This window comes from Gracilinanus agilis, chromosome 6, assembly GCF_016433145.1.
Source record: "Gracilinanus agilis isolate LMUSP501 chromosome 6, AgileGrace, whole genome shotgun sequence".
NCBI lineage: Eukaryota > Metazoa > Chordata > Mammalia > Didelphimorphia > Didelphidae > Gracilinanus > Gracilinanus agilis.
The window spans coordinates 126,282,213-126,308,255 of record NC_058135.1 but is presented as its reverse complement, the minus strand read 5'-3'; the positions used below and the strand labels follow the sequence as shown (position 1 = coordinate 126,308,255).

Genomic DNA, 26,043 nt, shown 5'->3' with positions numbered 1-26,043 from the left:
TCTAATAATAAAATATTTTGAAGGGAATAAAATTCCGGGCTCATTATTTCCTATACAATATTATTATATGATAAAAATGGTGATAGCTAAGTCCAGTGCACAGGATATCTAATAGGCTCTTAATAAATGCTTATTGGTTAATATAGCGATTTAATGTTTGCAAATATCATAGTTTAATTCTATCCTCTTCCAGATTTGTTATCTCTATAAGTATTTAAATAGGCTAATTAGAATTCTGATTTTCCTGCTTAATTTGAGCCTAACTGCTATTTATTACTTCCATTTTATAGATAAGGAAACTGAGTCTCAGAGACGTTCTTGTTTATAATCTCATAGCTTGTGAGTGTTAAAGGCTAGATTCAGACCCAGGTCCAACTGACTCCAGTGCTCTGTCCATTAGACTACATTGCCTTTCATTTAAAATGTGATTCATGGGATAAGGATGGCACTTTGAACATTACCGATGTTGGAAATTATAAATGTCTTCACAAGTGGATGGACCAATATTTTCAATAGGTTCCATACACTGTTTACATCTTATTTCTATCAAAGAACCAGGGATGCCAAAAGATGACTGTTATCTGGATGCCCCAAGGAGTGTATTAGAGAGATGCCCCAATGGAGTGCAGTACAGGGAAGTGGTTAACAATGTTGGCATTTACTGGCTGTAATTACACTTCTAGGTTAACATCCCTATTAAGATGAATGAAGGGCACTTTTGTTTCACAGAGTACCACTGTTTCCACATGTGCGGCTGCCATCTCCAAAAGGCAAAATGTCTTAGCCTTTTATACAAAAGAAATGAATTTCTATCTAGTTGCAAAGAATAGTTCTAGTAAAGAAAATACACTTTTTGTTTTGGAGAAGTCCAGAGGAATCCACAGAAAAGCCCTTATGTCTGAAGATTGACAGATTTCTGGTGCTTTGGGTGTGAATAGATGGGGGGTTTTTGCAGGGGAAGAGAGGTAGTAGGAATGGGGGACACATTTTAATTCTTCCTAAATTCCTCAGTTTTGGTGGAGGTATTTCATCTTCCTCATTATTACCATCAGAAAGATGTGCAATATTGACATCTTCCAACCCTCTTGAATTCTATTAGAATAAAAGGAAGGCTCTTAGTGTTTGCTCTGTTCCCTTGGAAAGACATAAAGGTGATGGATGATTATTGGTGAATGAATCATAGCTCTGTTTTATCTATAGACCTGAGTGCTCTCGCTGGTCTATTCCCTTAAGGGGATAGGTTCCTTCTGCTTAAAAGAATATTGCTGGCTCTGCGAGCTAATGATTTGTTTGGAGGGGTTGGAAGTCTCCGAGGGGAGGATGAAGGCACAGTTTTTATACAGCATCTTCCCGATCTTTGATCTGCCCTTTACTGAGTGCACGGGAGCTCTCGGCAGCAAGCTTGAGGATGCTCCTCCAGAGGAGAGGCAAACTCCAAAGATCTGAGAACTCATCAGTTTCGCAAATAATATTTTCATAGCTCATTGCTTTGACAGTATCATATTGGGTCAGTGCTGTCATAGCTTTCTTTTCCTCACGTGATAATTGAATGATAATCAAGATATAATATTGACTCACAGATATGGACATCTTTTCCCAAGGGAAGATAATTATTTTTGCTTAATCAGTGGTTAATGAAAATAATTTTTCAACCTAAACATGTGCGTACATCTATACAGGATTTTTTTTGGCAGAACCTGATATATTTCTAGCCAAAGATACACTTACATGAAAAGAATGAATGTGTTTTATGACATGCCACTTCATTTTCCAATTCAAATTTGCAAAAAAGAATTGTATCGTAGAAGATTATTTCTTCACTTGTAAAATGCTTTAGCCCATCTAGGTGCAATTCTGTTTTCTGTAGATAATATGAACCTACCATTTGGATTAGTTTTATTGTTGTTCATACTTTTGTTGTTGTTGTGGTTCCTAAGTGTGGATCTGGCTTCCCATGTCTGAATTAGACCTAGTCAAATAAAAATGTTTCCGATGCATCCTTTAAATGGGAAGTCTCCAAACCAAAGCACTGCATTGTAGAAGACTGTTGAATGACACATGCAAGGAAGAAATGGAAACTTACAAGGTTGGAATGGAAGCCATGGTACAGAAGACATAAGAAGAGGAAGAGACAAGTAGCTACGGACAGACTATATTTGGAAGAACAACCAATCCAATCACGACGTGAAGTAGAGGAAGATGGGAAAAAAAGGCTAAATGAAATACACAGACAGGATTCAAAATAAGTCCATCCTTTGCCAGACCTTTTAGAACATTCCCCAAAGTACTCAAATAGACTGACAAGCATTCCAACTCTTTTCCTTTTCTTAATCCCTTAAAGTATGGCAACAGAAAGGGAAAGGCAAAACCAGAGATGGGGAGAGCTCTGCCAACTAGATAAGCAATTCCTAGACCTCTGAGAATTAGAGCTAACATCTCAAGGATGTAAGTGAGGTATTCTCCTTAAAATGATAGATAAATAAATAATTATAATGTTTTTCTGGATGTGCCAAATTCAACCAAAACATCTATTTTTTCTATTTATTATTTTTAAAAATAAGTTTTATTGCCTTTTTTTATGTTACAGAATTTCCAGACAGAGCTCCCCCTACAATTCACCCACCCAATGATCTTTTGCTTATAATAAAGAAAAAAACCCCAAATATTACAGTGAGTGTGATCTCAAGGCATATTCAACATTCTGTACTTAAAATCCTCCAATCTCTCTGCTGAAATGAGAGCAGTACATTTGAATTTTTTCTGGGGCCAAGAATGGTCATTACAATTTCTAAACCATCTTTTACTAAACCTTTTTGTTCATTTGTTTCATGTTTCATGAGCACAGAAGGAGCTGTTTTTCCTGGTTTTGCATACGAGACCAGAAGACCCTTTTAGTAATGAACTAAGTGGTATTTCATTGGTTTGCAAGAGTTAATAAAGCTTCCTAATATTTAATCAATTACACAGGGAATCTGTAAGTTGGAAAAAAGGAGCTTAGTACAGATCCTCATTATAAGCTACATAGTATGTGTGTGCCTATATATGTATCGCATGTACATAAATGGTACACATGTAAACATTTGCATTTACTTAAAAGATAAATTAGATTATTTTAAAAATTTTTCATAAAGATTCACAAGATCATAGATTTAGACCTGAAGACAATCATAGAGGTGGACCTAGTCCAATCCCCTTCACTTTATAGATGAGGAAAAGGAAGTGCAGAGGTGGTCAGTGATTGGACCAAACTCACATAGGTTCATGGAGAAGCCAGGATATGAATCCTGGTCTGCTGACCCCATCTTTAGCACTCTGTTCACTGAATCATTAATTATAATTCCATTCAAGTTTCCCTAACACACTTGAAATGTTGTGCTATGCACAAATTTGAATGCAATTTCCAAGGAACACAATTATACTGTAAAGGGATGCTCATATTTGTTATTAAAATATAGTATACAAGAGGTGGAAGGGCCCTCAGAGGTTTTCCAGTCCAACTTGTAATCCATCCAAGAACTACCAACAAGTTGTCATCCAGGCTTTTCTGAAAGATCTCAAAAAAAAAAAAAAAGAAAGAAAGAAAGAAAGAAAAAATGTCTCTCTATTCCACTCTTGGCTAGCTCTAATAGTTAAGAAAATTTTCCTCATATGGGAATTAAATCTTCATCTCTATAAATTCCACTCAGTATTTTTAGTCAAGGTCAAGAAAAACAAGTCTAATCCTACTTTTCACATGACATCCCTTCAAATACAATTATTTTGTTACCCCCTAAGTCTTCTTTCCTGCAGGCTAATGATTCCTAATTCTTTTAACCAATCTATGTATGACATGCTCTCCATTACCCCTTAATCATTACTTTTTTCCCATCCCTTCTCTGCACCCTTGTAAGCTTGTCAGTGTTCTCCCTAACATGAAACCTAGAATGAGACATAATAATCTATTTTTGATGCAGTTGGCTACCTCCCTCTCCCAACTCCCTTTATCACACAAACTCCTTTGTGGAAGCACCTTGGGTATTTTGGATCAAAGTTCTAACCTCCTATTTCTTTGAGGATAAAGTCAGACAGGAGAAATGAAGTAGAAAATCCCTTTGGAGAGAGAACTTCATTTGGGGAAGATAATTATGGACAACATCCAAAACTACAGTCTAATATCTTGAAGGAAAGTGGATAGAAAAAATAGTATTCATTAAAAGTGATACATATGCAATAATGTTTTGGTCTAATCACTGTTTTTTTTTTTTTTTGTCTTTGAGAACAGGTTTTAAGTGCACATAGTTTCATGGCTCAGTCGAAATGACGGTCCATGTTGGCAAGTACTTTGTATAACTATAAAAGTAGTGTGGGGAATGAAATTACCTTTTTTTTTTTTTTAACATATAAAAACTATTTTTTCTTTGCGAATTTCCTTTAAAATCAATTAGAATACCAAAGTGTATCTAAGGTTCCCTGCAGTACAAGGTCAGTCCAGGAGGGATTACAACTCAGCAAACATTTCAGCCAACCATGACAAGGCAAATAATTGCCATCAATTGCTTTTGAAATGAATGCGTTTCATGGCCTTACCAGCGCTGGGGTCCGGGACAATGCTGCTCCTGTTCTCTTTCCATGTCAGAAGGTGATTGAGGCTGTCATAATCAGCAGTTTCTATGTAATTATTGACTGCTCCCATCATCTGGTGAGCCTTGGCAATTCCATAGTGGACTTTGGTCTCATCCACAAGTGAGAAATTCATGAACTCAGTGGTTGTATCAAACGCTTGCTTAAAGAACTCACAGGCTTTTGTATAAAATCCCTGAAAACAAAAGAAAAAAGATTTCCTTTTATTAATAGCATTTCCACCATTTCATACTTCTCTCTCACTGTGTATAAAGTCTAATACTCATCATGCGTTAACTTTTAGTTAGTACGTTGAAGATCTTTTCTAGGAAAATAAAAGGCATGATTGTTGCATACTCTACATACTTGGATTCAATTGGGAATGGGGTAGAGCTTACTTCTTATATAGTGGGAATTTTTTAAATGGAGAAGGAAAAGACCCATCTTTTTCTTGTTTTTTTGTTTTAGGAAAGACTTGGATAACTGTCATATTGGATATTTGAATAACTGCTATTTTCTGTCAAAGCAAGAGGACATTTAAAACCCGACCAGCTTACTGGTTCCAAGTAAAAGAGTAACTGAAAAAACCTGATGGCAGAGACCTCTGCCCTTACTGTCCTAAGTTCCTCACTATTGGTTAACAGCTGGAGTAAGTCATGGATGATTGGCAATGATAAAAATAAAAACGTTGCCTTGAAAATCTTCACCTTTGACCCAAATTTTCACTACCTCTGACTAGCCCTAATAGACACATAGATGATACAATGGATGGAGTACAGTAAGACCCAAGTTCAAATTCTGTCTCAAGCTTTTACAAACTGTGTGATCCTTAGAAAGTCATAGAACCTCTACTAGCCTCAATTTCCTCATCTGAAAAAGGGAGATAATTGCGTTCATTGACTTCCTAGGGTTGTTGTGAGGATCCAATGAAATATAGTATGTAAAGAATTTGGCAAATCCTAAAGTGATGAATTTTTACTTGATCCTCCTCCTCCATTTCTACTTTTCACATCCTATAAAAGCCCTCATACTTTTACTTTTATTCAGTCTTCTTTTCAAAGACCTTTGCAATTCTTCCACCTTTTACCCTTCTTCAGTTGATGAAATTCAATAGGGACAAATATAAAGTCTTACTCTTGGGCTAAAAAATATTCTGTCAGATTGTGGAGATAACAGTATACCTACTGAAAAATAGCTGGTGGGTTTTAATGGACTGCAGACAAAGTTAAAATGAATCATAGTGAGAGAAGCCAAGAAAGATAATGCAAACTGCACTGAGAGAGTACAGCATCGAGGAATAGAAAAGTAGTATTGTACTAAATAAATACATACATACATAGTACAATCATATGAGGCTTTGCCCTCCTCAGACCAGATATGGAATGAGGAGTACATTTTAGGAAGAATAATGATACACTGGAAAGCACCCAGAAGGGAAGCTGTGATTGTGAAAAGTCTTGAGTTCATGAAATAGGATGATTGATTGAAGAGAATTTTTATGTCTAACATGGAGAAAGACAGGATGGACAGGAGATTATTTTCATATATATGAGGGACTGTCATGCAGAATAGGGAGGAGAATTATTCTTGGCCCTGGGGGCAGAACTAGGAATAGTGTGTAGGAGTTGGAAAGATGCAAAATTTAGCCTTGCTGAAACAAAAAGCTCACTAACACTTAGAACTGTGCCTAAATACAGTGTAATAGACTATTTTGGAAGGTGCTGGGCTCTTTTTCATTGGAAGTCTTTAAGCTTAAGCCAAAAGACTACTTACCAGGTATGTTATAGAGAAACTACTTTTTTGAAGTAGAGGTAGCTTGGAAAAGAAGGGCTCTAAAAATTCTGTGAAAATTTTCTGCTACTCTTTATAAGATTTCCAACAAGGAAAAACAAGTTCTTCCATGTAAGCAGGTAGATGTCTCTTTGTAGACAAAGCCACATGATCTATATGGCATAAACCTATACTAACATTGATAATTTTTAGGGAAAGCAGGTGTTTTTTTTTTACCTGGGATCCTTAGATAGGTTTCAGATTCATGAACTTGGATGGGAAAGTATTATACTTTTATTTTAATAGTTATTTTCCTTTGTAATTGTATGTAATTTATTTTATGCATCTTAAAATATTATTCTTAGAAAGTGTACATAGACTTCATCATTCTACCAAAAGTTAGTATAGTAAAAGGTTAAGAATCCTTGAGGGAAGAATAATGAGCTAGTTAAAATGACCTCATTTCTATATTGTTGCATTTAGTTGAGAAAATTGACACATATATATGAATTTCTTAACTTTCTTCATGATACAGATCTAGTTTCATTTAATACTTTTAGTTCAAAGGCCTACTAATTAAGAGAAAAAGAATTGAAATTAAGTTAGTGATTAGCCTTGGCCATAGACGCACAAACAGAACCATCTTTTCTTAATTTGTTAGCTATTTTTCCTTGCCAACAAACACCACCTTTTATGTGCATATAGTAGTAATGAAAGTAGTTATAAGCTATATTTCTCTAGTTTGATAAATCTTATGAAAAATAGTAACTCAAATCCCCTCAGATACAGGAATTTTTACACACACACAATAACAACTACATTTCTACAATTGAATTATTTATATTTTTCCTTGATATATTTGTGCCTCTTACCATTTGGCCTATTCTGTTTTTTAAAATGTCATTTTCTTCAGTATATTTTTGTATCTCCTTTATCAAGCTGTTGACTCTTTTTTTCATTATTTTCTTGCATCATTTTCATTTCTTTTCCCAATTTTCTCTCTACCTTCTCTTATTTGATTTTAAAAATCATTTTTGAGCTCTTCTGGGAATTCTTTTTGGACCTGAGACCAACTCATATTTTTCTTTCAGTCTTTGGATATGACTAATTTGAAGTTTTTTCTGAGTTTGTGTTTTGATCTTCCCTGTCACCATAGTAACTTTATGTGGTCAGGTTCTCCCCCAACCCCCATTTATTTTTTTTTTCAGTCTATTTCTTGAGTTTTGACTTTATGCTAAAGTTGGGTTCTGCTCCTGGGGTGGAGGGGGCACTGTCCCAAGCTTTATGTTTTTTGTTCTGCTGTTTTCAGAGCTAGTTCTGGCAGTCTATACATTTTCAATTCTTCCAAAGTAGTATGCTCTAAGGAGAGGAGTGGTCACTACTTTCCTGGCTTGTGAGTAGTCATAAGTACTTTTTTCCACCCTGGAACTGTGGCCAGGGTTCCTGCTCCCCTGTAGCTGATCCCTCTAGTATGCTAATGCTCCTCCTCACCCTGGGACTTTGACCCAGAATTGCTTATGGGCAATGCCACGGAATTCTACACTCAATGCTAGCAGAAGGTCCTCTGTAATATCCTTCTGAATAGTTGTCCAACCCCTTTATGCTCTGTGTTCTGAGAGCTCCAGAAGTCATATAGCCACTGATTTAGTTACCCTCAGTGCCTGCTGCCAGCATGGCCTGCACTGGATAGAGCTCCTTTTTATGAGACAGATCCTTCCTGTTGACCTTCTAAGAAGACTTGAGTCAGAAACCTTCAACCCCTTCTTTTGTTGGTTCTTCTGCTCTAGAATTTTTGAGGTTTTATTTTAAAGTTGTATAGAGGGGAATTTGGGAGAATTAAAGACTCGTCTATCTTGGCTTTACCCATTCACATTGCATTTCTCAGTAGACAGGCAAGAAGAATTTATAAAACACTTACTATATGCCAGGTCCTATGCTAAAGCTGGAGATACAAATACAAGCAAAAACATAGACTCTACCCTCAAGGAACTTATATTCTAATGAGGGCCTTGAAACAGTTAATGAATGAATCTAACCCTATCTTCGATGTTACTCAAGTACTAACTTATATCCCCACAAAAATTTATCCTCAACATTCAAATTTCAGAAATTTGTTCTACCAACCTTCATCGGCAGCTTTAAATTAATCAGTCCCTTGACGGATATAGCTACTCAAAAGAAAGAGCCATATTATGACATAGCAGTAACACTATTTGCCTCTTCTACAGTGATGAAAAACTATGAGAGAATGATGGTGACATCATAGACCTCCAAACAGAACATGAATGATCACAGTTAGGAAACAGAATTTCCATGAATTACTCTGGTTCATAGAATTTAAAAAAATTTTTTGACACTGACATAACAAATATCTCTGGAATCAATGTGCTAATTTATAATAAAATGTTATTATCCTAAAAGTTTGATGCTTTTTTCTCATTTTTTTACTATTACTATTATCATTCTTCTGAGTATGTAGCTATTGTTATTGTTTATCCTTCATACTTGAAGAGGACAGATGACATTACAGGATGACGTCTTATATCATTCATGAATTGGATTTAAGTGAAGAAGAGTTGCACAAAGTCATTAGCCTCACTCTCTCTTCCAGAATCATCAAAGTCCAGGGGTAAGACAAAAGTCAAGACAACTGGACACAGGCCCAGATACACTGGATGACTTTGGTGTCTTTGATGTCTGACCAAACTTTAAACACTCCATAGTGCTTGCTTCAGTTGCTTTCATGCCTTTGGAACAAATTGTTTTCATCCTCCCATTCTGCAGGGGGAAGTCTTTACATGCTTTGGGTAGACATCTCTAAAACTCATGGATAGGTTTTAAGTTCTGTTGGCTATCTTTTAATTAGGTAACTTTAACTATAGCAAATCAGCATTGATATTCCCCATCCCAGATTCTGATATGGAAAACAGAAGAAGGAAGAGAGAATTCTATGAATATGATTGGGAAGGGTCTGGAGAGATACCTGAATTTGTTCTTACAATAGCAGGAATAAACATGTCTTCTTTTGGGATCAATAAGGAGTTTGGCCTCATTAGGGAAGTAGCTGGTGGGAGCTGGAGAATGATTGGTCATAGAATAATATTGTGGAGAGCCTTGAAAGGCAAGTAGCAAAGATTTAACATTAGAAATGTCATCATTGTTTCTAAGGAAGAACAAGGCTTTCAGGGGCTTACTATTTAAAAACAACAACAATCAAACTACACTTAGAATTAAGTTTGAAATATTCAACAGAGGCTACAGAGTATTATGCACAGTGAATTAAGTTGAAACCAGGTATAAATTTACCAGTGAACACTTTCTATTTAAATAACATTAGTATTTATAAGTCTTCAGGATCGGTTAGTTCTGTGGGTTATAAACCTTATTAGAGAGAATGAATTCTCTCTCTCTCTCTCTCTCTCTCTCTCTCTCTCTCTCTCTCTCTCTTTTATGCTTGTTCATTGTATGCTCTTGGTTTCTTTTATTTAGTGAGACATACAAAGATACATGTTTTATAGCTAATCAATTTTAGTAATGGTGATTTGGGCTACTTTTGTCCATATTTCCTCTCCCCTAAATGTGCCAGATCAGACTTACAGGTCTGTGTGGTTCCATGCCAGTGGGCAGGGGCAGATCAGGAAGGGGACTGAAACAATGAGAGAAATAGTTGAAATCTTAACTGCCTATTACTGTTGCTTTTTATTCTTTTTCTTAGAGTGCTATCTGGTATCCTTGCTTTTCAATCACCACTTGGGATAGAAATAATTTTTTTTAAAAACATAGACTAGTTAAGGATAACATTTCTACTCCTTCTTTGGCCCTAATGAATTTGTCAGTAAAAGCAGTGTTGACATTTAATTTTACTAGACTTTGGGAATAAGTCTAAAGTTATATTTATCCAAGAATAAAATATGCTTTTTAGGATATTCTATTATGGAAGGAATACACACTAACTTTATTCAATCTGGAAGAATTAATACATTTGTTTTACAGCAGAATGATTGGATCAAGCTTTGAGTTAAAGATAGAAACTATCATGTGGCTGCCTATTACAAATACTCCTATATTATCAGATAAACAAACTTGTATGATGAGAGTGTTTATTTAAAATGAAAATGTCTAGAGAACTGATAACATGAACAAATAGACAAATTTACAATGTTTGTCATCCACGCATAGATCAAGACTCTTAGTAAGACGCAAGATTGACTATATGTGCACTATTTTTTCTATCACTCCACTTCTACTATAGTTTTCCATTTTAAAATATTTTAATTAGATTTTTGAGACTCTAATAGCACAACTGGTCGCATGATTTCATTGGCATAGGAAGCACCTATTAAAGAACTCCTACCAATGAAACCGGTATCTGCTCTACAACTTGGAGGCTAAAAGACTAGCGTGAGACACTGAGAGATTAAATAACATGCCTAGGGTCACATAGCAAATCAATAAAACATTTTTAAGTGCCTTCTGTATTCCAAGAACTGCACCAAATGCTGGAGATACAAGGCAAAAGATAGTCATTGCTTTTAAGGAGCTTATAATCTCATGGGGGAGGCAACAAACATTCAAAATGTACAAAGCAAGGCATATGTAAGACAAACAGGAAATAATTAAAAAAGAGAAAGCACTGAAATTAAGAGAAGTTAAGGAAGGCTTCCTGTAGAAAGTGGGACTTGAGTTAGGCTTACAGGAAGCCAGAGAGGTCAGTAGTCAGAGGCATTCCAGATATGGGGGATAGCTAGAGAAAATGCTTGGGGCTGTGAGATGGAATACAGGTAGTCAGTATTGCTGGACTGAAGATTGATATGGAAGAGTAAGGTGTAAGAAGAATGGAAATGTAAAAGGATATGAAGACCTTTGAATGCCAAACAGAACATTTTGTATCGTCTTCTGGAGGCAGTTTATTGAGGACAATATCGAGTATAAAATAGGAGTTGAGTAGGGGTAGGAGTAGTGACATGGACCTCTGCTTTAGTGAATGGAAGATGGATTGGAAAGGGAAGAGAGTTGAGGCAGGCAGACCATCTGGTTACTCCAGCAATCCAGTTGTGAGGTGATGAGAGCCAGGATGAAAGTGGGGGCAGTTTCAGGGGAGAAAAGGGGCCATTTTGGAGAGATGTTGCAGGGGTGAAAAGGATAGACCTTGGTGAAAGCTTGGAAATGAGGGGAGAGAGACAGTGAGGAGCTCAGGACTAGGATAATGGTGTTGTACTCCACAGTAATAAAAAAAAAGGGAGAGGAGAGTATGTGTCTAAGACAGAACTTGGACTCATGCCTTTTTTACTCAGAGACCAACTCTTTCTCCACTCTAACTTGCTTTCTTGGCAAATATATTTCTCCCAACTCTTGTTTGCAAGGTGTATGCTCCATTCCTGGGAAGGACCCTGTTATTCCAGTACTTTAATACCTAATCCAGAAATTCATATACTATTCTTGGATAATAACTTCTCAAATGATCTATTCATTTTCCTAAAGTGATTTTTCTCTTCTGAAGCCTTTTGTGGTCCTTGTAGTCTGTCCTGAAATTTGCTTTTTTTTTTTTTTTAAAAAAACTCCATTATTTTGATTTACTATAATTTGTCTACTGTTAGAGAATGAATGCATGACTTCCCCCCAAACTGCTTTTCTACAAAATTACTAACTTAAAAACCAAAGCAACTTTTTCTATTTCCTGCTCTCAACAATATAATCTTCCCCACTTTTAAATGACTTTTGACTTTTTAGTAGCATCCAAGCATCTTATTTTCCTAGCACTGGGGAGAACTTAAACCTCCTAGCCAGAGTTATCAAAACAAATTCACCATGTAAGCTTCATGTTCAAATATTGCCACCTTGTGAGCTTTTAGAATGTTTTTGTTGAAAACAATCAAAATCAAGTTGTGTTTTCACAACTACAGTCAGAAATAAGACTTTCCATTTTTGTTTATTACTGTCAAGTTTCCTATGATGATAGACACTAAACCATGTGTTGGACCTCCCCTATGCTGGGTGATCAATACATATTTCTATAAAAATTCCAAAGAGGGTGATAATGCTGATATTATGTATCATACTGACACATAAAACCAAGCTTTGGAAATAATTTTGCTCAAGGACTTCTTATGTGGGTGCTTTTTTTTCCTTATAAAGACTCAAATCTATGTCTTCTGAGGGAAAATGTCAATGGTGAAGAAATAGTAGATGTTCAAAAAAAACTGGTTTAAATATATTTGTAAAGTCTTTCACTATACAAGAGATAAAGTAAATTGTTAGAATAAAAATCATTCAGAAGCAACCAAAGATCAGGGCTATGAAATAACTCAATTTTATCTTAACTATAAAGAATGGAGAGTCAGGGAAGTTGGAAGGATGCTTAAAGACCATCAAATATATATATATTAGCCTGTTCATTAAGAATCAAAAGAAAAAGAAACAACCTAAGTTATTTCATCAAACTTTCTTAACCAAACCATGAATATATATATATATATATATATACATATATATATATATATATATACCTTTCCTTTTCATATTGCTCAAGAGTTTTTCACCTACTGAAGAAGATGAAGTTGTTGAATGCTTTGCTTTTCTCAAACAAAAATAATCACTATGTAGGAATGTTTCTATAATTAATTTTTTATCTCAATCAGTATCCTGGTTGTTGGCAACCTTAAGGCAGGGGTCGGCAACCTTTTTGGCTGTGAGAGCCATAAACGTCACATTTTTTAAAATGTAATTTCGTGAGAGCTGTACAGTGCTCACAGTGCCGCTCCTATAACAGCGCCTGAAAAAAATGGACTTTATGGCTCCTGCAGAAAGAGCCATATCTGGCCCTCAAAAGAACCAGATATGGCTCGAGAGCCATACGTTGCTGACCCCTGCTTAAGGGTATGCAAAGCATTTGCTGGTAAATCAGAAAGATCTTTGCATGAAGGGATTTTCTGAAAGTCAGGCAGAAAGGAGTTCACTAACTGCTTCTCTGAAAAATCAGAAGACCTCAGAAATTATGGTAGAAACAGAAATTTCACTGAGAAAATATTTTATAAATCATCTAAAATATTTACCTCAACATTATATCTTCTGCTACTCTGCCTGGCTTCCATTCCAAGGAACAAGATACCCCTCTCAAGTTAAGCTCATTACCTCTAATTATGGTGATACCAGCTGCTAACTCAAACCTTGACTTACACCACCTTCCCTTAGACTCCTCTTCCCTCTGATTGGAAGGCCAGAGGGTGGAGTGCCAAAATCTTCCCAGTGCCTTCCTTTATAGAGGACAAAAAATGATTTTGGATAACTCCACTCTGTATCTGCTACTATTTCTGGTTTGCACTCCATGGAACAAAATACACTCTGATCTCTCCTCAATACTCCTTTTTTGGTGTGTTGTTCTCCTCCCCCCACCTCTAAGATTTTAAGCTCCTTGAGGGCAGGGACTCTCTCTCGCTCTCCCTCTCCTTCTCCCTCTCCCTCCCCCCTTTCTCTCTCTTCTCTCTCTCCCTCTCTCTCCCTCTCCCTCTCTCTCTTCCCCTCTCTCTGCCAGTATCTATCTATCTATCTATCTATCTATCTATCTATCTATCTATCTATCTATCTATCTATCTGTCTGTCTGTCTGTCTGTCTGTCTATCTGTCTGTCTGTCTATCATTATCTTTTTATATATCCCCAGGGCTTAGTACAGTAGCTAGCACATAGTAGGAGATTAATAAATATTTACTGGATCAGATTGGATTGCATAGTGTGCTGCTCAATGGGTGTTATTAAAGCTCAAAATACAAGGGCACATTTGAGAACAAGGAGTTTGATTCCTTTCTCTAACCATCTTCAGAGTTTATTCATTCATTTATTCACTATCTGTTTATTAAGCATCCATTATATGCCTCACACTATGCTAAGTGTTGTGGATAAAAAAACTGAAAACCATTTTTGTCCAAAGGAAATTCCTTTTTAACAGAAAATAATAACTGACATTTTATATAGCACTTATAGCACTTCAATGTTTGCAAAATTTTACATACACAATCTCATTTGAGATATCACAATCCTATGAGATGGTCCTAAAGTATAGTCCCTCTGTACACGAGGAGCTACAATTGAAGGTTAAAAGAGCCACATTGCTAGTATATGCCAGAGGCAGAATTTGAATGCAAGTCTTCCTTACTCCATGACGATATACTATCCACATACTATACCACTGCTACCCAGAATAGTGCATATTGACAGTATGAAAACTTAAATTGTGATATTTCTTGGAAAATTCTGGGAAAATATCAAGTTATCTGAATAAAATTTGACATCAAATCAACAATTCATTCTAATTTGCATTCTGGTTTGGCTAAGATTTTTGATAGATGATTTAGTTTGTCAGTTGATAATTATTTTTAAAATATTACAACTATATCATCAAAATTGCTGCTATAAAGCTGGGAATTATATAGAAAAATATAATGGGAAATTGGCAGACCTTGCTATGGTTCTGCCAATATCCACATGCTTCCTTATTGATTTACCAAATGGGATCATGCTTGTTGTTTCCTTCATCTAGTCTACTGTTCATATAAAATACTAGAACTATCAATTATATGATGGTTTCATAATACATAAATGCACGAAAAAAAAGACTGTGATGAGACCACAAAATTCTTTTGCTTGTGATCATAGAAGATTTAAATATCTAGCCCCAGAGATTATTTTCCTGAATGATGGTAGAATTATCCATTACTTTTAGGGTTTTTTTCCCTACAGAAAAAGAAAGAAAACAAAACATTCTCATATTCCACAGATATTCATAAGCCAAAGAAAGAGAACCTAGAAGAATTTTTCTTGGCTGAGAAAAGATTAATGGTTTTTTTTAAACCCTTAACTTCTGTGTATTGACTTACAGGTGGAAGAGTGGTAAGGGTGGGCAATGGGGGTCAAGTGACTTGCCCAGGGTCACACATTGGGAAGTGTCTGAAGCTGGATTTGAACCTAGGACCTCCCGTCTCTAGCCTGGCTCCCAATCCACTGAGCTACCCAGCTGCCCAAGATTAATGGTTTTAAAATGCTTTAACATCTTTCTTTTTTAAAAATCAAATCAAATCAAAGGCAATATACGGAATCTGTGGGAATTATTTTTTGGTAATGCCCACAATGAAGAATTTAACTTTTAAATCTAAAGAAAGGTAGAGTAGAAACTAAAGAATGTTCCCATTAAAGGTCTTTGGACCTCAGAGAATCCTTATAGCTCTTTGGAAAATGGTGCATCCCAACTGCATCCAGATTATAAGTGTCCTCATTTACAGCTAGAATTATGGATATCTGGAAAGTGGACTTCTTGAAATAAGCAGAATGTGATTGTCTTGGTAAAGGATTATGGAAGGATCAAAACATTGAATACAACTTGTTTTATATGAAAAGCTCTTTGAAAATTATATAGGACTAGAGAACAATGAATCTTAAGGTTCCAAATTCTTCCAAATACTAGAGGCTTTCTCTTCTCTGAAGCTGTCTTCCATGCACTCTGAGCAGTGCCTATTCATAGACATGTTTCCCCATTACAAGGAAAGCTCTTTGAGGGGAGGAATTGTAAAATGCCTAAACATTGAGTGCTTAATAGATATTTGTCCATTGACTGAAAAAGAAGATGGGTCTTTGGACTAGTTCATATTTATCTCTATTTCTAGCCCTGAAAAATCCCCTTAGTCCCAGTCTCATACCCCCAACTATCTGTGAGATAGATCCACCTGGATGTCCCATTGGCAGTTCTAATTAGTCTATCCAAAATGAATTCACTCTTCCTCTATTAATGTATTGTTTCTAGTTTGTCTTATGCTCTCTGGCTTGAAACCATTGACATCTTTCAATTTCTTTTTCTTCCCTAGACCTAACTTCCAATTAGTTACCAAATTCTCTTTATTCTCCTTCTTAGGGTCTCTCCCACCTATTATCTATTTCTGTTTCCCATTACTATTAGCCTAGTCCAGATCTTCATTAATATATCATGGCCTCCAAAGTGGTATTCTGTCCTCCATTTGCTCTGTATTTGTTCTGAACTTCACAACAGAGAGAATTAAGAACTTCCTAATGCTTACCTCTGATTTTAAAAAGTTCCCCCTTAGAAAAAGATATATGCGAGTTCCTTAGAACAGCTGGATTTAGTTCAAATTCAGCCTCAGACCTTCAACTTACTAGGTATATGACCCTGGGGAAGTCATTGAACTTATTTGCCTCAGTTTCTTCATCTGTAAAATGTGGATAACAATAGCACCTACTTCCCAGGATTGTTGTGAGGATTAAAGTGCTTAGCACAATGTAAGTACTATATAAATTTTATCTGTTATAGATTACAAATCCTCTATTATTTGTCTCTATTTGTCTACTACGTGTTGCCATTTGCCAGAACTTGAGATACTCTCAGAGAAAAATGTGGGTGTTTTGTCAAATGTCAAGGAGTGAGGTCAGCTTCTCTAACGCTCAACTCAATAAATATTTATTAAAACCTATTGTGTGAAGAACTAGGTACTGAGGGAGACGAAAAAGTATGGAATTACAGAACCTCAGCTTTGGATGGGAATACCAGAAGTCATTTGGGTCAGGCTCCATCTAAGTGAGGAACCTTACTACTACACATCCTCACAAGTGGTCATCCAGAGTGCACAGAAGGATCTTCAAAGATGGGAAGTCATTGCTCCTGAAGCATCCCATTCTATTATTGAACAATTCTAATCATCAGGAAATTGGTTCTTACATTGACCTTCATTTCACTTATTGTGACTTTCCACCCATTCATCTCTCCTCCAGGATGACCCTGTCCTCCTCCAGGGCCATGCTGTTCAAATCTAACTCCTCTCTGGATGACAATTCTTTGAATTATCAATAGCAACCATCATGTTCTCCCAAAGTCTTCTATTCCTCATTGCCTTCAACAGATCCTCACAAAACATGAAATCAAAGTACTTCGCCACCCTGGTTGCTTTTCTTTTGGATGTTTTCCAGCATATCTGGGCCTAAAAGGTAATGCCCAAAACTGAACTCAATACTCTAGGAATGGTTTAACTGAGTCAGAGTACATTGGGACTAGACCTGAATCCTATGTCTCTCTTAATTGCAGTCTAGGATCACATTAATTCTTATTTATTAATTTTTGGCCACTGAATTATGCTATTAAGTCAGATGGACTTACCCAAACTCCCAAAACTTTTTTCAGATGAAGTTTTACTTAACCATGCTTTCCCCATCTTATACTTACCTATTTTTAATAATAACAGCCAAACATTTATATGTCAATTTAGGATTTTTGAAGTGCTTTAAAATATTATTTCATTTTATCCTTATAATCACTTTGGGAGGTACATATTATTATTCTCATTTTGTAGATGATGAAATTGAGGCTGATAAAAGTTATATGATTTTTCAGGGCCACACAGCTATTAAGTGTCTGAAGTTGGATGTGAACTTAGGCCTTCTTGACTTGAGGTCGAGTACCATATCCACTGTATCACATAGCTGCCTCTTTAAACCCAAATATAAATTCCCTCTTATAAGATCCAACATTCTAGTCCAGTGATGGGCAAACTATGGCCCCCTGAAATGTTCTATGGGGCTGCATGACATTATTCCTAATCAGACAAATACAACGAGTAGGATGCAATACAATGGAACTTCGAAAGAGTTGCCTTAGAAACAGACTGACAGATGAGCATTTCCTTTCCTTTGGCCCCCTCTTTAAAAAGTTTGTCCAGCACTGGTCTAGTCAGTTGATCTTTTTAGACCCTGTCACAAAGCTTATCTATTCCTCTTGACTTTTGTGTCATCTGCACATTTTATAGATGAATCATCTGTGCCTTTATTCAAGTTCCTTGATAAAAATGTTAATCAGTACAAGACTAAATTTAAATCGCTAGAGTATTCCGCTGAAGATCTCCCTCCAAGATGGTTCATTAGTGACTAGTCTTTGGGAATGATCATTCAACCAATTCTGAAACTACCTTATTAACCTATAACTAATTACCTTTATTCCACAAGAAGAGGATCAGATGCCAAATGCCTGATAAAAACTGGTAATCAGATGCTCTGATCTACCACCTTAACCCTACCATATGTATATGAAGATGAACAAAAAAAGAAATGAGCTTAGTCTGGCCTGACCAGTCCTTGATTTAGAATGCTGTCTCTTTGGGATAGCTGTTACTAATTCATCCCTTTGAATGATGCTTAGTACAGTTTTTCCAGGAATGAAAGACAAGTTCAATGGCCCATATTGCATAGAGACTATTCTCTTCCCTTTGTTGAAAACTGGAAAAAAATTCTTGTCTTTTCTCCTGTTCTCCCCTATCTTTTAAATATGAAAGATAATCTATCAATCATAACCATTAGTTCTTTCTCTGCTTCCGTCCCCTTCTCCCATTTCTTTTAACTATTTCTCTTCATCATAGGTGCCAATTACTTATTAGACATTTTTGTTTTAATTTTGTAAACCAAAGGGCATTGGAAATAGCCACAAACCCCTTGCCAACTCATGTTTGGTAGATTTATTAAATTATGTAAGCAGAAGAGGATGATTAGAATAATATGGTGAGGGCCAAATGGAGTGTGGGGGTTCACACATTACCCTAGTACATACTACACACTTCTTAAAAATACTCACTTTTTCATTATAAATGTCCCCAAGCATTGTACAGGCTTCGACCATTCTTCCTTTCTGGGACGTATTTCTTGCAATTTCCACAACTTTTTCCAAGAAACCAAGGGCTTCCAACGTATTTCCTTGGCTGGAATTGAATAAAAAGAGAAAAATTCCTGAAATAAGGGTTTATTAGTGGGAACTTATCCTTTATCTCCATCTTCTTCTTTCCTAGTGAGAGAGTTCACTCAACCCCTTCCTTTCTGTCCTAGGGGCGCAGTTAACATAAGGTGATTTTGAATTATCCCATGCAGGAAAATTTTCCTTGATGTGAGACAGTTTAAGAAACATTTAGGCATTCTGTTAAGTGTCTACACTACTGGAAGTGACAGCACCAAAAGGAGACCCATCGCCCATGTGCCAGGACCCTTGTTGGGTTGGCTTGTTTTGTTGAACTTCTAGCAAGATTGCCATCACTGTGAAGGTCTGTGGGTGGGCTAAGTATTTCTAACGTGGTAAAACTCTGGGTTAATGTATTATACATGAGTAAGAGAATTGTGCCTAAACAGGATAGTAGAAAGCACTTGTCTGACTTGAAATACTTATTCCTAGAATAAGTACACAACCCCAATTTGGCCACTGTATTTACTAATGATTACTATCTCAATATATAACAATCAACCAAAAAGTAGTAAGTGCCTACTAAGTGCCTAGTCCTATGCTAGTCCCTGAGATCCATATACAGGGCATGAAATAATTCCTATTTTCAAGATGCTTTCCTCTCCTAGAATTATAACACAACTTCTACCCATTCATCTTTTAATTCAATCCCACTTGGAATTTATTTTTTATCTTCTTTTGTAAGATTATGAATTGGCCAGGCATATTCTACAGAGTGGGAGAACATGACTGTGGGACGTACCATTTGGGTGCCTCTGGCTCAATTCTCCCCATATATACAATAATACAAATATTTCAGCTAAGACAGAAGAGTGTAAAATCCTGAGTCCTCTGACTGAAGATTAGAAGCTTTGTAGTAACACCCAAAAGACTCTTCTCCCTTCCAAAGTCATCACCTTGCTGATGACAAAAAAAAAGATATTCATTGCCATAGAAGGAACTGATAGTGTTTGAATGCAGAGTGAAGCATACATTCTTGATTTTATTTCCTTCATGAATTTTTCTCTCATGTAAGCAATATGAATTTTCTTTTACAACATGATGAACATGGAAATATATATATATATAGTGTGATAATACATATACGACCTGTATCATATTACATGCTATCTTGGGGCAGGGAGGGTAGGGAGGTAGGGAGAGAACACAGATTACAAACTGTCAGAAAATGATTATTAAAAATTGTATTGATGTAAAAAACTAAAAGAAACTGGAAAAAAGAAAAAATAATACAAAGATTAAAAAGCATCAATAAAACATATTTAGAAATAAAAAAATAAAAGTAGTCACTTGGGTACAACCATACACTCATTCAAATGATACCAAAGCATTTCTGGAATTGTTTTTGGGAACTGTCTTCAGAGATAATAAATGAACCACACGAGAAAATTAGTGTTAGAAATATTCACCAGGATTTGTTCTGGATGATGCTTAGCTATCATCTCCCCCATACCCCAACCCCCCCCAAACAAACATAATAGCAACAAAACAGGAAATGTAAACGTATTGTTATTTACAATAGACAAAAGCACATGCAACAGATGCTGATGCCAATTTGTGTGCTTAATTTTGATTCATTTGCCCCTAAGTTGCAGAATCGTATCTTGGGATGAGCTGAAGGTCCTAATGATCCATTTACTTTCTGTTATGGTTTGGAAGTGCATTGTGTCAAATAAGATCACCCACACAATTTTCTTCTGACAATTCCATGAGAAACAAAAGGTCAGATAATACATAACTTCCTTCTCACTGTAACTTCATGCTCTATGTGTCAGAAATAGGGTAGAATGGGATTCTGAATCTGTTTTGGGCTGTTTTCCTGAATGAAATGAAGGGGAAGAAAAGGGATAAAAATATCTCTAGTGTGGAACTAGCCTTTCCTCTCTTCCAAATGCTGCAATGAAGTCTAGGTTTTCTTGTTCTGTGCTTAAGATACAACGGAGCTCTCCAGAGAACAGTCAATTATAGGCTAGAATTTCTCAAGTGGAGACCCAACCCAAGATTTTATGGGCAAGAGATGACATCAGGGAGACATACATATTGTAATAACCTTTATCTGTATATTGAGGGATAATAGACATGTGTGATCAGGTTAGAAGGGAAAAAAAAAGCAAGAGAACATTTCAATAAGAGAACATTATCTTTAGACTTGTGGAAGTGGAAATGCTTAGGCAAGCTTGTATTAGACTTTTCTGGCCCAATATGCATTTCCAAGCACTGTTTCTAGACTGTGACCATCAAGAGAAAATTGAGTCCATGAAAAAAAGATGAAAATTGGTGACTTATTTTGCATATCTCTCCAAAAACCTTGGGGTAAAATCATCTCCACACTCAAATGGACTCAGTGAAGCCTATTTAAGTCCATATTCTTAAAAGCAGATATATTTTTGATGGCAGCACATCCCAGACTTGTCTATTCCAGCTGAGGTATGTGACGGCACAAAGAGAGTAAGTTCGGTGAACTAGAAATACAGAAAGAGTGAAAATGCAGCTATTTCCAGATGAGTCTGATTTCCTCCTCTCCTTTCCCCAAAAGAGCAACAGCTTTCTGAAACATCTGGGAAATTATTTAGAGTTTGCCACAGATAAAGAACGCTGGAGGAAAAATCTTTCTCTGGTTATACAATATGCCTCGTGCAAGTAATATGTAGTTCTATATTCAGCCAAGTTGTTAATATATCATCTGGAACATATATTGTAAACCTTCTCATTAGGTCAAAAGGTTTCTAAATTTTAAATTCAGCAATAGATTTAGAAACCAATCTTCTTTTCAGGGGAGAGAAAAATCGAACATTTCCACCCCAAAAAGCTGCAGATGATTTGTATAAGTTAAAGGACAAGGTTAAAGTGTTAGACAAATATTAATTCCAGTTTTCTATATGCAGTGCACAGGTGCAACTCGGAGAGCATATTATATGGTATAATCATTAGATTCATTCAACCAGACCTTAGAGAGTTAAAAACATATATTCCGAGGAGCAGGACTCCTCGGTCCAAAGAATGAGAATGAAACAGTGCAGAATATTTGTGTATCAAGGTGATTCCAGTTTCCAACTGGGAAAACAGGACTGTTAACACCCACATCCCCTGACAACTGTCCAATTATGTATATCACACTTGGCCTACTGTTTGCAGTAGAAGTAATCAATAAAGGATGTGGTTGAGTGAACATAGATTTTGGTTGAACCAATGCATGAAAACTTAATCATTTACTCAGAGAGAAGAAATCAAATAGAGCAGAGATGAAACAGCCACTAAGGGGTTTGTTGAATGTGCCACCAAGTTTGTGGGCTACAGATGAAAGTAATAAGGCAAATGGAATCAGTGACAGGAGAAAATGTAAAAGGCTTTTCTTAATTCCATGAATTAATAGAAATGTTTTGATGTATTTTGGGGGGTCATTTTTAGGAAATTTCGCATCAAAGGCCCGATGTTCCATTTTGAAGGAAATATGAAAATTACTAGGGCATGTCATTTCTCTCAAGCAAAAAGAAATTAATCTCAGCTCTAACAGAAAGGTAATTTTCACAGATGAAACTTTATACTGATTGATCTAAAGAGTGGAGGAGTTTGACTTGAGGAATAATTTAAGCCTCGTTGGCTGGAAAATTGACAACAAACCTGGATCGCGTGTTTTGGACACAACAAATCTCAACCACTTCTGAGTTTCTGGGATTTTTCTAAAACTTCTTTTTTATGTATCTAAAACTTCTAAAGAGATTTTTCTGGTCGTGAGAGCATAGACACAAAACAAGGTAGAGGTCTGAGGGAGAACAATTCAGGCAAAATCATTAAGGTAACAATTCTATGAGGGAAAAGGAAGCACATCTTTTGGAAGGTAGAAAGGGATGGAATTTCTCTGATTAGCTTTCATGTGCAACATATTTACTTGATTTTTCATACTCTTTATTTCAATTCGACAAGCATCATTAAATTCTTGCTGTGCTCCAGACACTGAGTCTACAAAGACAAGAACAAAACAATCCTTGCCTTCGAAGAGCTTATATTCTATTTCATTTCGTGGAGGAAAAGCTAGTGGCAAAATGATAATGGTGAATAAGGTAGTATTTAGGGTCATTTTGAAATTTCTCCTGTAAATACATTCATTCATTTGTGTTCCCACTATACAAATAATTGCATGATACATGGACCACCTTATAACCATGATATATAGACATGATACATGTATAGAAACTGATTTTGATGTACTTAACCAAAAAAGAGAACCTGGCTCACCATTTCTATCTTCAGTAATTTGGCTAGTCCCCGGGCCATTCCTGAGATGGAGGAAAGTCTAAATTATTGAGTCCCCAAGTTTTAGGACTATAAATACTGGAAGTGTTTTTAGTTGAGGGCTCATACCCATTTAAAAAAAGTCTCTTACCTTCTGTCTTAGAATCAATATTAAGTATTGGTTCTAAGGCAGAGGAGCAGTAAGGGCTAGGCAATTGGGGTTAAGTGACTTGCCCAAAGTCACACAGTTAGGAAGTATCTGAGGCCAAATTTGAAAACAGGTCCTCCCATTTCTAAGTCTGGCTCTCAATCCACTGAGTCACCTAGCTGCTCCTAGTTCATACCCATTTTAAAAGCTTCCAATCTCCAAGGATTTTTATTCTTATATCTGCTTTGCCATTGGCAAATATCTAAATATATAGATGTGTATCTCTCTTTATATCTATATCTATATCTATATCTAATCTATATCTATATCCATATCTATATAATATATAGGCAGGCAGCTTTGTCAGACCCAGAACAATTCAATACAATGGAAATATTCATTTAGCACCTGGCTGCCCACTTCTCTCCCCTCATCCACAAGGATTGCATGAGAAATGATCCAAAAATCAAACCATCTCTTTTACCTATCACTCCTTCCCCTCTCATCCATGTCTTGTCCCTTCAGTTTGATTATTCCCAAAGGCTTTCCCCTGAGCTTTTTGCCTTTTTCTCTTTCTCACCTTCTCTTATTGATCTCAGTGGCTCCTAAAGGTTAAAGTATTATTTTTATGCAGATGATTCCCAAATCTATAAAACAGCCCTCATCTTTCTTCTGAATAACTACATGCTGGCTATATCCACTTAGGCAAACCATAAGCATCTCTGAGTCAACATTCAAAATGGCACTCTCATCATCATTCTTTCTAAATGCACATACCTTCTAAATTTCACCAATGTCTATGGAGGACAATGCCATCCTCACTGTGCCTCTGATTCATTTTTGCTACACGACCGACCCATCTTCTTTTCCAGCCAGACATGTACTTGAGGATGCCTTTAATTAATTTCAAGTTCAAATCTCTCTCATTTACTAATAAACGCAAATAACTGTTGAAGGCTTAGATGGTACTTCAGAGAGTAATCTGATTTGACAACATAAGAATTAAGTGAACTTTTAATGATTTTGCTAAGTATTTTTTCCTCCTCTGGACGTCACATGGCTAATTCATGTATCAAGAGTACTTAAGTCTTTGAAAGCTTCTTCTTTGGTTCAAGGTTGCAGCAACAATTTGCAGAATCTAAAATATTCAAGGTATTGTTTATTTGTATGAAACATGTTGGTACTGAAATGGCCTCTCAGTAGGATCTGCAGCTGAATAATTGTTGTCTGGGTCTAATTCATACTTTCCAACCTGGGCCCTGGTGCTCAATAGGGTATACTGTGAGATAGCTGGTAGGGGTTAGGATTGCAGGTTGTGGATATGAGGCAAGACTTTTGGAGTAACTTCAGAAGACCAATAGCTTTGTATTCAGTTACAGAGAGAAAGTCCCACGTCTAGCATCTAATTTCTGGGCTCTTTGCATGATGTTCACGAGTAAGGAATCTGTTCATTTGAACTGGGGTGCCATTGCATCTGCTCCAGAGTCATAGGTTCTTGGCCCACCAGTTGATACAATAAGCAAAAAGTTGACTTTAGTCATGGTGGAGATCACAATGGGGCTGGAGAATAGGAAGCAATGAATATTCCTTATATTACTAAAGTGTCTGAATGGACAGAAACTCCCTCCGAATTAGCAAACAGGGTCAGTCTTGTTCCTTCCTCACAGAATTGCCCACAATTCTGCCTCACTTAAATCCAAATCCTGCCAAATCAAGACATTCTCTGGTGATGATGGCACTGGTCAAAAATGAAGGCTGAAAAATAACAACAAACACCACTATCACTCATGAGAGCCCCAATATCCTCACACAGTGGCCAGTTTCTTTAAAAGCAAAGCTCAGTGGTATATGCTGGTGATGGAATACTATTGTGCTCAAAGGAATAATAAACTGGAGGAATTCCATGTGAACTGGAAAGACCTCCAGGAATTGATGCAGAGTGAAAGGAGCAGAGCCAGAAGAACATTGTACACAGAGACTGATATACTGTGGTAAAACAGAATGTAATGGACTTCTGTACCAGCAGCAATGCAATGACCCAGGACAATTCTGAGGGACTTATGGTAAAGAACGCTACCCACATTCAGAGGAAGAACTACAGGAGAGGAAACACAGAAGAAAAGCAACTACTTGAACACATGGGTTGATGCAGACATGATTGGGGATGTAGACTCGAAACTACCACACCAATGCAACTATCAACAGTTTGGAAATAGGTCTTGATCAATGACACATGTTAAAACCAGTAGAAATGCATATCAGCCATGGAATGGGGGAGGTTGGGAGGAGAAGGGGAAAGTAAGAGCATAAATCATGTAACCATATTAACTTTTCTAAAAAATAAATATTAATAAATGTTTTAAAAAAAAAGCAAAGCTCAGGGGCAAACTATCATATACATTTTTTTCCTGGTCCTCTATTGTTAGTTCTTTCTCTTTGTCTCTGTCTGCCTCAATCTTTATCTCTCTGTCTCTACCTCTCTTCTTTTCTTTGTATCTCTCTTTGTCTCTGTTTCTGTCT

At 36.4% G+C, this 26,043-nt stretch overlaps 1 protein-coding gene across 1 annotated transcript in view; it reads right to left on the bottom strand.

Annotated features, from left to right (window-relative positions):
- Positions 1-4,528: 4,528 nt before the first annotated feature.
- The window catches only part of TTC29 (tetratricopeptide repeat domain 29), a 149,412-nt gene continuing 127,897 nt past the window's right edge, over positions 4,529-26,043 (bottom strand). Inside the window, exons 8-9 of the mRNA XM_044681697.1 lie at positions 18,987-19,110; positions 4,529-4,795 (exon numbers count right to left, since the gene is read on the bottom strand). Of these exons, the coding sequence (XP_044537632.1) occupies positions 4,529-4,795; positions 18,987-19,110 (391 nt within the window). The remainder of the gene's footprint in view (positions 4,796-18,986; positions 19,111-26,043) is intronic.